This window comes from Lynx canadensis, chromosome B4 (assembly GCF_007474595.2).
Source record: "Lynx canadensis isolate LIC74 chromosome B4, mLynCan4.pri.v2, whole genome shotgun sequence".
NCBI lineage: Eukaryota > Metazoa > Chordata > Mammalia > Carnivora > Felidae > Lynx > Lynx canadensis.
In genome coordinates this window covers 123527416-123540726 of record NC_044309.1, presented here as the reverse complement: position 1 = coordinate 123540726, position 13311 = coordinate 123527416, and the positions used below count along the sequence as shown (strand labels likewise).

At 42.7% G+C, this 13311-nt stretch overlaps 1 protein-coding gene across 1 annotated transcript; it reads left to right on the top strand.

Moving 5' to 3' along the window:
* Positions 1-4316: 4316 nt before the first annotated feature.
* CB4H12orf73 (chromosome B4 C12orf73 homolog) lies at positions 4317-11508 on the top strand. The gene is made up of 3 exons (XM_030320410.1): positions 4317-4519; positions 4846-4963; positions 11037-11508. Exons 2-3 carry the CDS (start codon positions 4856-4858, stop codon positions 11130-11132), a joined length of 204 nt encoding a protein of 67 aa, XP_030176270.1. The 5' UTR covers positions 4317-4519; positions 4846-4855; the 3' UTR covers positions 11133-11508.
* The last annotated feature ends 1803 nt before the right edge of the window (positions 11509-13311 follow it).

Here is a 13311-nt window from a genome sequence, read left to right as displayed (position 1 = left end):
TTTCTGTGGAGTGCTGTGCGTCCTAGGTCTGCCAGCTCCAGTCATGACCTCCGCAGGCCAGGGGCCTCTGCTCAGTTCTGCCTTGCAAAAGGAAGAGTTTCCTGGTAGAGATGCTGGGGAACAGGACATCAAACCAGGAAATGGTGAAGCAACTGCAACAAAGTGGTTCCTGTCCTGTCTCTCTCTAACCCTCTGAATCTGGAAGACAAACTTGTGCTTGTGAGCCTTGCCCACCAGAGTTTGTGGAAGCCTAGGAGAAAGGTCCTTCTCCAATCTTTCCCAAATACGTCTCTACTTCAAAGAAACCTTATATGATGGGACAACAGCAAAAGAAGAGCCAATTGCTTCACTTTGTTGCCCTCTTCCTCCCAATGCCTCCTCTCCCTGTGAGGAACCTGGTAAACTTGCTTCCTTCTTAGCTGTTGTTCTGTCAGTCAGTTGCATCTTATTATCAACAGGGTTTACTATGGGGGAGGGTTTTCCAAACTGCAGATTTTCTTTTTTTTTTTTTTTTAATTTTTTTTTTCAACGTTTATTTATTTTTGGGACAGAGAGACAGAGCATGAACGGGGGAGGGGCAGACAGAGAGGGAGACACAGAATCGGAAACAGGCTCCAGGCTCTGAGCCATCAGCCCAGAGCCCGACGCGGGGCTCGAACTCACGGACCGCAAGATCGTGACCTGGCTGAAGTCGGACACTTAACCGACTGCGCCACCCAGGCGCCCCCAAACTGCAGATTTTCAAGTGGGTCCTGAAACTAAGCATTAGGAGAAATACAACAGAATAACAAGTGTTAAAGCGTTTATAATAAACGTAAGTATTGTTTTGTTTACACATACAAACGTACATACATACCATGATCCTATAAATGTATTTCTTACTGTGAATCACAATCAAAAACTTGAAAAGCCATTATAATGGAGTTTATTCTACCAAGTGAGAGGGAGCAAATGAGGAGACCTGTGGTTCACACACTGTTGTATCTACTCAGCCTTTTATTACAGCTCTTTAATACTTAAGCTTTATTTTGTAAAATGGGGTACTGGTGGTGTTGCCCTGGGGGAATCGCTACATGTTCCAAGCAAATGATTTAGAAAAAAATCTGTGTGTCAGGGGGCTTTAACGAACATTCATTTTAGGGGAGAATACAAGATTTTCTAGGCTTCAAAAGAGTTGACTTTTTTTTTAACGTTTTATTTATTTTTGAGACAGTGAGAGACAGAGCATGAATAGGGGAGGGTCAGAGAGAGGGAGACACAGAATCCGAAACAGGCTCCAGGCTCGGAGCTGTCAGCACAGAGCCCGATGTGGGGCTCGAACTCACGGACCTCGAGATCATGACCTGAGCCGAAGTCGGCCGCCTAACCAGCTGAGCCACCCACGTGCCCCTGACTTTTCTTATTCTTAAAATTTATGAGCCTTTGAACGTTTTTTTCCAGTTAATGTTTAAACTTTCACTTATGTATTTAAGTTTTTGAGTAGGTGATAGGAGCTTGTGCTGAACTGAATACTGTCTCCCTCACATTTGTGTGCACTTGGTATCTGTGAGTGTGGGCTTATTTAGCAGATGTAATCAAATCAAGATAAAGTCATACTGGATTAAGGTGGGCCCTAAATCTAATGACTGGTGTCCTTCTAAGAAGAGAGACACAAGATACACATACATAGGACTTGTTACTGGTAGACTACAATATGAATGGGAATTGGGCACGGCATAAAATGATTTTGGATTCATGGCAGAAAACTCAAAAGATCGAGGAACTTGGGTTGCTCAGTTGGTTAAGCGTTCAACTTTTGACTTCAGCCCAGGTCATGATCTCAGTGTTGTGAGTTAAAGCCAAGTTGGCCCCCAGTGTGGGGCTAGAACTCATGAACCAGGAGATCATAACCTGAGCCGAAGTCGGACGCTCAACGGACTGAGCCACCCAGGTGGCCCCCAAATCAGTTTTAGCTGTGCTAAGCCGGTATTTATCTTGCCTTAAAGATCTTGTCCTGAAACTTCTTATTACATATTCTATCTCAAGAATTTTTAAAGTATATACTTTCTTAGTTTATAAGAATGTATAATTTTTAAAATTTTTAAACATTTTACTTATTTTTTTATAGAGACAGAGCACAAGTGGGGGAGGAGCAGAGAGAGAAGGAGACACAGAGTCCGAAGCAGGCTCCGGGCTCCGAGCTGTCCGCACAGAGCCCGACGCGGGGCTCAAACTCACAGACTGTGAGATCGTGACCCGAGCTGAAGTCGGACGCTCAACCGACTGAGCCACCCAGGCGCCTCAAGGGTGTATAATTTAAAAAAATTTTTTAGAAAGAGTGTAATTATCCTAATAGAAGTTAACTTATTTTCTGCACTGTTTTTAGAAAATAACCTCTGACCTTTAATATGGGATTTAATCAGTATCTGCCATTTTCAACAGGTATGTCAGGAATTTGATTAATGTTTGAAATCTGATGTAGCTTTCACTTCTCAGAGACAGGAATGTGAGATACAGAGCAAGATCCCAAATAAAAATTACTTGTCGTTTTCTGAGGCATCTATTTAAGTCAGTTAACCTGAGAGCTCCTTTCTAACATGAAACCCATGTTAACTAAATAACATGAATAAATGTGTAGCCCCTATGTACTTTTAAGTGAATGAATCAGGGGAGAATATTGCAGAAATTAAGGCGAAGTGAAGGTTTCTGAGTGGTGAGCTCAAGAAGTAAGAAGCTAGGCTCTTGGATAGGAAATCGTTTCTCCTGCTGGCAGGCAGGGCCAGTCTCCTGGGTGTTTGCCCTGTGCACACAAAAAGCATGATCCATAAAAGAGAAAATTGAAAATTGGCCTTCATTAAAGTTAGAAGCTTCTGCTCTTCAAAAGATTATTAAGGAAAAGTAAAGACAAGCTATAGACGGGGAGAAAATATTTACAGGTCAAATCTATCTGATACAAGATTTATATCCATAATACATAAAGATGACTAAACTCATAATAAAAAACCAAACACAATAAAAAATGGATAAAAGATGTGAACAGATATGTCACCAAATATAAGCATACAACAGGATTCTTAGCATCATTAGTCATGAGACACCATTACCAACTTATTAGAGTCCCTAAAAATTAAAAAGATTAACCAGACCAGGTGTTGGAAGAGGATGGAGAAGAACTGGAGCTGTCAACACGGCTGGTGAGAGTGTGAAACTGGATACCTACTTTGGAAAACAGCTTGACAATTTCTTAAAAAGTTGACTATACTCCTACCTGCTATATGCTGCAGCCATTCTACTCATAGGAAAGTATTCAACAGAAATGGAGCATGTGTTCACAGGCCTGTATATTAGTCTTTTTGATATATTTTACTGTTCATAAAAGCTTTATTCCTATAAGCCCCAAACTGGAAACAACCAAAATGTCCACCAAAGGTGAATGGATAAACCAATTGTGGTAGAATTATACTCAGCAGTAAAACGAAGTGAACTAGTGATAAATGCAGCAATGTGGATGAATCTCAAAATAATTGTGCTGCATGAAATAAGCTAGACCGACAGTATGTCAGGATTCCATTTACAGAGCATTCTAGAAAATGCACATTTATCTGTTGTGACAGGAAGCAGGTCAGTGTTTGATCCAGAGGAGACTGTGGGAGGAATTAGAGGCATAGAGAAACTTTGTGTGTGATGGATATGTTGATTATTTTGATTGTGGTAATGGTCACACAGGTGTACAAGTGCCAGACCTCATCAATTTGCATATTTAGAATATGTGGTTTATGTCGAATATAACTCCATAAAAGTGTTTAAAAGCTGAGTGTATCATGATTCATGTTATATATACAACCAAAAGCCTTCAGGATATAGTCTTGCGTTACCTTTTTCTCAACAAAAATCAATTCATAGTCATAGCACAATCTAAATATGAACAGATTAAACAATGTCGACTTCAGTTTTCTTTTTTTCCAGTAGCACCGCAGCCTAAGGAAACAGTGTGAGTGTGCCTTTGCTTCAGGTCAAAGGACGCCGGGCACAAGAACAGAGAGAGCTTTTAACTTCACTCACTAGAGGGTGACCTCATCTGAGCACGTCCTGGTCAGCATGCCAACCTCCACCCCCTCCTAAAAAGGTGGTAAACGCAGGCAACTTTCTTGGGCGTGTGAAAGGACAAACCGGGGACAATAATTCTGCCAGCTCCGAGCCCGAAATTCGACAGCCGACTATACGGCAGATCTTACTGTAGGGAGAGTCATGAGCCCGAATTAAGTTGAAAGAAAAGAAAAAGGAAGGGAAAGGAAGAAAAGAAAAGAAAAAGAAAGGGAAGAGAAAAAACAGAAAAGAAAAAAAAAGAGAGACAAAGAATAGATAACGGCTCCGGCCCAAAGTCCCAACTCTGCCTGGTCACGTGCCCGCGCCCCCAACTTTCTGGTCCGATGCGGCTCCCAGGCCCTGTACTTTTGGTTCCGCCCGCCGGCTGTCGGCTACTACCCTGGCGCATTTCCGGCCGTGGTGGGACAGTCTGCGGAAAGTAGGGCACTTCGCGGTAAGGTCTCCCCGGGCGCGCCGTTAGGGCCAGTAGGGAGTGCGGTGTGCAGTTTCCCTTCTGTTAGGGTTGATAGGGTCGCGGGGAAGCCACCAGGTGTCGGCCTTCCGCTTGATGTGCAAGATCTGCCTTTAAGTTCCAAAGGCCCAGCCCCCACACTAAGAGCCCCTGGGAGGCTGCTCTCGGGCGTGGAGGGGTCGTTCGGACCCTCAGCGCGCTCGTTTCGTAACTGGGGACACGGGGCGCGGGGTGGGAGAGAACGCGGTGGCCTGTTTCGTCTTGAGCTGGGAGCGTTCTAACACCTTCCGCCTTTCCTCCCCGTCTAGCCCACCGACCATGCCCGCGGGCGTGTCCTGGGCCACCTACTTGAAAATGTTCGCCGCCAGCCTCCTGGCCATGTGCGCCGGGGCCGAAGTGGTGCACAGGTACTACCTGCCGGACCTGGTGAGTGCAGGAGGGGCTGTGGTCCTGGCTCCTGGACCACTCCATTCTCCTCCCAGCAACGCAGACCATCTTAAAACGAAATTAGAAGCACCTCTGCTTTGGACCTGAAGCCTTATGATGGCATTCCATTGCATTAAGAGCAATGCATGACCTGTTCTTAACAAGGCCTTACAGGGGTCTTAGCCTGTCACCTGCCTACCACTGGCCTTAATCTGCCATTTACCTCTTGTTCCCACTGTTGCAGCCACACTGGCTTCTTTGCGGTTTCTCAAACTCATAAAGCCTGTCCCCATCTCAAGGCCATGCTTTTTCTCATCCCGGAATGCTTTCCTCCCAGATCTTGGGGTTGGTTTCCTACTTCAAAACGTCAGGTCTCTGCTCAAATATCTCCTCCAGCAATGAAGGTCCTTTGGACAGCTCCTAAAGGATTGCTTCTGTGCTATTATGTCTCTGTTCTTTGTTTCCAGAAAGGACTTGTCGCAGTTTGCAAGTATTTTATTCCTTTGTCTATTGACTTGTTCTTTGTTTCCTCCACCAGAATGTAATCTCCATGAAGGGACTGGACCTGCGTCGTTCACCCTTGTATCTCAGTCACCTAGGAAAGAGCTTAGAATGTAGTAAATGCTCAATAAATATTTGATGATTGAAGAATGAGGGAATATACGCATTCAAAAGAGGGAGAAACTTACATTAATTTTAATAAGCCTTCATTGAGTTAGAACTGGGAATTACAGGTGCTTTTGAAGACTTCTGGTCTGGTGGAGGTGGAGGCAAGGAAGCACAGCGAAAGAATGACAAATGTGTGCTGGGTATTATGCTACAGGTGTGAATAGAGTGGTTTGGAGCACCGCATAGGGAACGGTCATTTCTGCCCGGACTCTGGACAGGTAACACAGAGAACCAACCATTTATGTTTAGTTTTAGTGAATTGACAACGATGGTTTTGGAGGTATTCTTGTTTTCAGAGGAGTAAACTGAGGTTCAGAAGAGTGAACATGATTTCCCAAGATCACATAGCTTACTGAGGATTTGAAGCCCAAGCTTTCTGTTTAGTGTTTCTCTTTTTGGATCCTGTTAATAAAGTAGTATAACACCAACGTACAACATTCAGCTTGAATTCAGGCATGTAGATGAGAATGTGCAAATCCCTCCTTCCCATTTACTAAAACCCCCTTTCCCCAGTCTGCTCCCCACACGTCTACCATTTTTTGATTAGTGTCTACTTGCAGACTTTTACTGTTGTTGAAATAAGCACACACACAGAGTTTATATGTAAATAGGCATTCATATACACAATTCTCTGTAACTTGCTTGTTTCGGTTAAAATCTATATGAATAGACACATGTTTATATCAATAGCCTTTTTTCTTTCTGACCATTGAGTAGCATTTCCTTATATGGTTGTTCCATATATTATTTAATCAATCCTCTAGTGACATTTTGGTGGTACCTAGTTTTTGTACAAACAATGCTGACGTAGCTCTTTCTTACCACCATAGACTTCTCCTTTGAGTTCTGGGGATGCATCAAGGATACTTAGTGGAAACCAAAAGGTGTAAGAACCTTCCACAGAAATGCAATTGAGTCATTAATTCATGAGGAATTGACATCAGGCAGGCATCACAGAGGAAGGATTGCCTGTTATTTGACCCTGGGGAATTGACCAAAAAATTGCCCTTTGATTCACTCTTCTCATTATAAGTGGGAGTATGCAAGGTTGCTGCTCGGACCTTGAGAAGAGGTAGCATGAAACCACAATCTCTAGAAGGACCATACTGAAGCATCTCAGGCCACTTCATCCTGATTGGGTGATGACATCAGCAGTAGGGTACCTCTCTAGGGACTTGACAACGGCTAGGGCTGGCCAGCTACGTGTAGGATGCTGGATGCTTTACTAACATTTAAAGGATTTGTGTTCTTTACCTGCGTCTGTTGGTGCTGTTCTGGCAACGACTCACTGTTGTAACAACCTCTGGCCTTCGTAGGGGTCTTTCAGTCTTTACAGCTGGAAGGTCTGGGTGGAGCCCAGAGCAGAAGACACCTTGATGGCTGCCTAGAGCGGGTGCTCAGTACTGTCTTAAGCGAGCAGCATCAAGGATGCTTTTTCGAGTTGTGCAGCTCAGCTCCTCAGAATAGGAATGGAGGCAAGGATGCAAGGCGGACACTCTGTCCTGGGATGCAAAGCGTGCTTTTGCTTGAGCTTTTCTTTGCAGTTTCATTTACTTTTGCATTACTTTTACTGGTTCCGTTTTCCTTAATTTATAATCTATTTATTATCAAAACAATGGGTGGTCAAAAAAATGCAGTCTCAGGACTCATGGTAAAGTGTTCATTTTTGGTTGTCTCCAGACACAACCATATACACACAAACTGCTGTTTAGAACCTCTGCTGACATTGTTTTTTTTAATTAAAAAAGAAATTTTTTTTAACGTTTATTCATTTTTTGAGAGAGAGAGAGAGAGAGAGAGCGAGCGAGCATGAGTAGGGAAGGGGCAGAGAGAGGGAGACACAGAATCCTAAGCAGGCTCCAGGCTCTGAGCTGTCAGCACAGAGCCCGACGCAGGGCTCGAACCCATGAACTGCAAGATCATGACCTGAGCGGAAGTTGGATGCTCAACCAACTGAGCCACCCAGGCGCCCCAACATTGTTAAATTTTGATGTCAGTAAACTTTTTAGTCTTTTAAAAGTTATATACTATGTATATATATAAATATATAATATATAAAAATCTATATTATATATATTACATATTTTGTAAAGAAAAGTGCTTTCTTTTAATAAAAGTTGAATTGTCATTTTAGTTTTGTAATGTATTGGCAACTGAAATTACTCCACGTGTGTGCCTGTGTGTGTAAGTGGGTGGTTGTATATACTTTGTAGAAATTTGAAACCTGCTGTTACTGTACTTCATTATTTTTTAAGGTTTTTCTTTTAATTCCAGTTAACATGCAGTGTTATATTAGTTTCAGATATACAGTATAGTATATTATTATATTTTATAGGGCTTTGTGATTTCATATAATTTCCTTTTTGTCCTTTTTTTTGGTTTTTTTATTTTAGAGAGAGAAAGCATGTGTGAGCGGGGGAGAGGAGCAGTGGGAATGAGGGAGGGAGAGAGGGAGAGAGAGAGAAAGAGGAAGAATCCCAGGCAGGCTCCATGATCAGTGTGGAGCTGGATACTGGGCTCCATCCCACAACCCTGGGATTATTACCTGAGCCAAAATTAAGAGTCGGACACTCAGCTGACTGAGCCACCCAGGGGCCCCCATATAATTTCCTTTCGTGACCTGGGGGAAAAAAGAGCCCTTCTAAGTTAATTCTTTTTCACAGTTTAATGAACAGGAAACAAACTATATTCTTTGCTTGTATTAAAGGGATTGGAATGTCAACATCCTAGGACTAGTTTAAGATAGGAAATTGTCAGACAAGTTACTCTAGCTTTTATTCCAGTTCTCATCACTGATTTTTGTGGAAAGTCATTTTCACTTCAAAATGAGAATTTTGCTGTGAAGCACGTCTCTTAGGTCCCTACGTCTCCTCTGACTATGACCCCGACCCCAAACCCCAAACCCCATATTCTTTCCTAAACTATTTTATTTCTTTAGGATTAATTAGTTGTTAGGAGACAGAGTAAAATGAACCAGATCACGGTGTTTGGACTTCAGGCATTGAAAGGCTATTGAGATTTTTGATGTGATTTAAATTATACCAGAATAATCTCGCAGTTTTGTATAAAATAATTAGAGTAAAGATTTTATTTCTCTATAATCTTATGAGCTTATAAGGGTCCTGAGCAATGATTTATTCATGGAGCACAGTTTTTGCCTGCTTTTTATAACCTCATAGGGTTGTAAGAAATGAGGAGATTACGATGTGGTCCCTTTCCTCAGGACCTTACAGTGGAAGCTGATAGCTGATAGAAAGAGACATGCCTCTGAATCATTCTGGACAGTTCCACTTGGATGTGCAGTGAGCATGTTCAAAACTGAGCTCCTGGCCTTCCTCCAACAGACCTGCCCTTGAAGTCTTGCCTATCACAGTGGATGGTGACTCCATTGTTCTCATTGTTCAGGCCCAAACCTAGCAGTCCTCTTTAACGCCTGTCTCATACTGTGCATGACGGCAAATCCCATCGGCTTTACCTGAAGAATATATCCAGAATCTCACTGCTTTTCACCACCTCCTTTGCTGCCACTTAGTTCGAGCCACTGTCAGTCACCTCCCACCCCAGGGACTGTGTTAGCTCCCTGGTCTGGCTTCTGCCTTCCACCCCTGCTCCCCTCCAGTCTTTCCTCAGTAAAAGCCATTGTCCTCTTTTTACGCTTGGCTTGAGTCAGGTCATGTCACTCCTCTGCTCAGAACTCCCCACTGGTTTTGCATCTCTGCACCCACTTTTCCCCTCTGTCCTCGTCTCTTCCTAACTTCTAGTCGAATACTTTATGCCAGCTGTGCTGACCACCTTGATTTTCCTTGTGCGTAAAGGTACGTTCCTGCCATAGATCCTCTGCATTTGTGGTTCCTTCTGCCCGAAACACTCCTAGATATCTGCATGCCCGCTTTCCTCACCCTCCTTCATGTCTTTGTTCGGAAGTCACCTTTTCAGACAAAATAAGCCCCTGGAAAGATGCTCGGCATCTTTAGCAACCAGGGAAATGCAGATGACAACCATAGTAAGATACCACTTCATAACCACTATCATGGCTATAATTAAAAAAACCAGACTGGGGGCGCCTGGGTGGCTCAGTCGGTTGGGCGACCGACTTCAGCTCGGGTCATGATCTCGCGGTCTGTGAGTTCGAGCCCCACATTGGACTCTGTGCTGACAGCTCAGGGCCTGGAGCCTGTTTCAGATTGTGTCTCTCTCTCTGACCTTCCCCCATTCATGCTCTGTCTCTCTCTGTCTCTAAAATGAATAAACGTTAAAAAAATTTTTTTAATAAAAAAAAAACAAAACCAGACTGCTCATGAGAAGTGTTGGTGAGCATGTAGAGTAAAGGGAACCCCCTTACAGTGCTGATAGAATGTAAAATGGTGCAGCTGCTTTGGAAAACAGTCTGGCAGTTCCTGACCCAGTTCAACATAGAGTCATAGGACTTAGCAATTCCACATCTAGGTTTATACCCAAGAGAAATGAAAACATACCTTCACACAAAAACTTGTACACACAGACAGATGTTCACAGAAGTATTATTCATAAGAGTAAAAAAGTGGGAACAATCCAAATGTCCATCATCTGGTGAATGGATAAGTAAAACGTGGTCTATCCTTTTAATGGAATATTATTCTGTCCTCAAAGGAAATGAAGTACAGATATATTTGACAGCATGGATCAGACCTTGAAAACATGCCAAGTGGAAGAAACTACTCACAAAAGACCACATGTTATATGATTCCATTTATGTGAAATGTCCAGAATAGGCAAATCTGTGGAGACAAAAAGATTAATGGTTGCCCAGGGCAGTGGCTTAGTGTGGGGCAGGATGGTGTGGAAATAGTAGTGACAGCTGATGGGCACAGGGTTTCTTTTTGGAGTGATGAAAAAGTTCTAGAATTTATTGTAGTGAGGGATGCACACCTTTGTGAATATACCAAAAGCCACTGAATTGGAATCGTATACTTTGAACAGGTGAATGGTATGGTATATGAATTATATCTCACTGTGTCACTAAAGCTGTCACGTCAAGCTTTTCCTGACCACTTTTCTTGAAGTCAGTTGTTTTTTTTTCTCTTTATAATTTGCACATAATAGGCACTTACTGTTTTTGAATAAATCAGTTGATTTCTAATAACTGTTTTCTGTGCCAGGCACATGGTGGAGAGTAAGTGGTGTGGGAATGAGTTTCAAAATGTGGAAAGCTTTATTAAAATTGTGATCTGTCATTTAATGTTGATGGAAACTCCCTCTGTGAGTCCTGTAATACTGAAGACACAGGTTCTTATAATTAGGATTTATGACTGAGTGCACAGGGACTTTTTGTTCTACTTTTTGCGTTCTTTGATGCCTTTCAGGTCACAGTTAATTACAGTCTAAGAAAGCACCGGCATCTGTGTTTTTTTGTTTTGTTTGATAGACAATACCTGAAATTCCACCAAAGCCTGGAGAACTCAAAACGGAGCTTTTGGGACTGAAAAAGAGACAACATGAACCTCAAGTTTCTCAGCAATAGAAACTTCAAAATACAACTCTGTCAAGAACTCCGTGAATATTTTAAGTATTAAACACATCTTTTTAAAGTCTGTTGAGTCAACTGCTTGTCTTTAAACACCTAATGCAGTGTGAACTGCAAGAGGAGGTGCTCAGGTGTTAGCTGATGCGTTGAGATTTTATTACAGATTGACCACTATTTCTTGAAAACTACCAAAATATGTATCATCAGCTTTTTGAATGTGAATAGATACTTAGTCTTGAATATTATGTGAGAAAGAATGTCTGCAGTGTTCCCTGCCCTTATAATTCTGGGTTATTTCTCTGAATAAGCTTGACTATCATGGCATAATGGGAATTCTGAATTAACTATAATAAAAGTGCCATTGACACTGAAAGCTTATGGTATGAAGTTAATATTTCTCCAAAACTGGAAAGTGCTACTAAACTAAGTTGAAATATTTAAAGTTTGAAGTTCTTTTTTTTTTTTTAAGTTTATTTTTCAGAGAGAGAACGTGTGCACGTGCAATCGTGCAGTCGGGGTCCTCGAGGGGCAGGAGAGAGAGAATCCCAAGGCTCCGTGCTGTCAGCACAGACCCCAATGCAGGACTCGATTCCACAAACCAAGAGCTCATGACCTGAACATAAATCAAAAGTCAGATGCTTAAGTGACTCAGCCACCCAGGCGCTCCAAAGTTTGAAGTTCTTTAATTGTGTACTTGACAAAATTATGAAAGATGTCACTTGGACTGTCGCAAGTTCGTTACCCCCAAATTTGAGAAACCATGTTACTATGTAATTATTCTTACAAAATAAATTTTAAAATAACTGAAAAGCTTAAATGAGCTTTGTAATTGGGTGAATTGTGTCCTCTTTCAAAAGATGTTAAAGTCTTAACCCCCAGTACCTGTGAAGGTGACCTTATTTGGAAATCGGGTCTTTGCAAATATAACCAAGTTAAGGTGGGGTCATCAGGGTGGGTCCTAAGCCAACATGACTGGTGTCTTTACAAGAGGAGAACACAGACACACTAGGAGAATGCCAGGTGACAACAGAGACCGGAGGGATGCAACTACGATCCCAGGAGCACCAAGGATGGCGGACCACCACCAGAAGCCAGGAAGAAGCAAGGAGGGATTCTAGCCAGAGTCTCAGCGAGTGGCCTGGCTGACACCTGGAGTTTAAGACCTCTGGCCTCCGGAACTGTGAGGGAATCCATTTCCGTTGTTTTAAGCCACCCAGTTGGTGGTACTTTGTTATGGCAGCCCTAGGAAAGTAATATACATATTTCAAGTCTTCCTCTGAGTTTATAAAGGACAAAAGTAATTGATAGAGCAGTTGGCTCTCTATTTAGGGCTATTTTTCCAAGGAAAGTTTTTCAGATTTTTTTTTTCTTCACGTTTGTTTATTTTTGAGAGATTAAGCAAGTGGGGGAGGGGCAGAGAGAATCCCAAGCAGGCTCTGCCGGGTCAGCACAGAGCCCAATGCAGGGCTTGAACTCACAAACTTGAGATCATGACCTGAGGTGAAACCAAGAGTCAGATGCTTAACTGACTGAGCATCCCAGTAAAGTGCTAATTCTAAGGATTCTGACTTTCACCAAAGTATGTATGTATTCCTGTTTTGAAGTTAACCCGTTATGAAAAATATACATTATGGTGGCCATGGACATGCGGGAATAGACTCCCTGAGGAAAGGCAGTAAATAAGGCTGTAAATGCTGATCACGGAGCAGCCTTCGGTTGTCTTGGCCTCTGCAGGGATTTTATCAGCTAGAGTGGCCTTGCTCAGAGCCACATGCCTCCTGCCATTCGGCACAACTCTGAGGGGCCCCTTGTGGCTCAGTTCCCTGTGGGCTGGCTGGGGCCATCTTTGGACATGCGTTGCTTCTCCCCTTCTCCCTCTGCTCCATCCCATTTCCTTTCCTTCCACAGGTGATTTAAGTGCACTCCTTAACGAACATCCTGTATACTAAAAACTCCATTCTAGTGCTTCCTGGAGAACCAAATCGGTGACCTACAAACCAAAAATCAAAAGTAGTACTAGATTCTTCCTTAATAAAGCTGTGGGAGAAAACAACTCAAGATGGACCAGTTGCAAGTTATTTGGTAATTAAATTAGGTCAAACAGTTGTGCAAGGTGTCTTGGACGTAGCTGCTCGCTTTTCCAAAAACTGAGGGAGTACGATGCTTTCTAAGCTTC

Coding starts and splice junctions, on each gene's coding strand:
- CB4H12orf73 (XM_030320410.1), top strand. CDS start 4,856: ATGCCCGCGGGCGTGTCCTGGGCCACCTACTTGAAAATGTTCGCCGCC. Junction 4,964..11,036: donor GGTACTACCTGCCGGACCTG/GTGAGTGCAGGA, acceptor TTTGTTTGATAG/ACAATACCTGAAATTCCACC.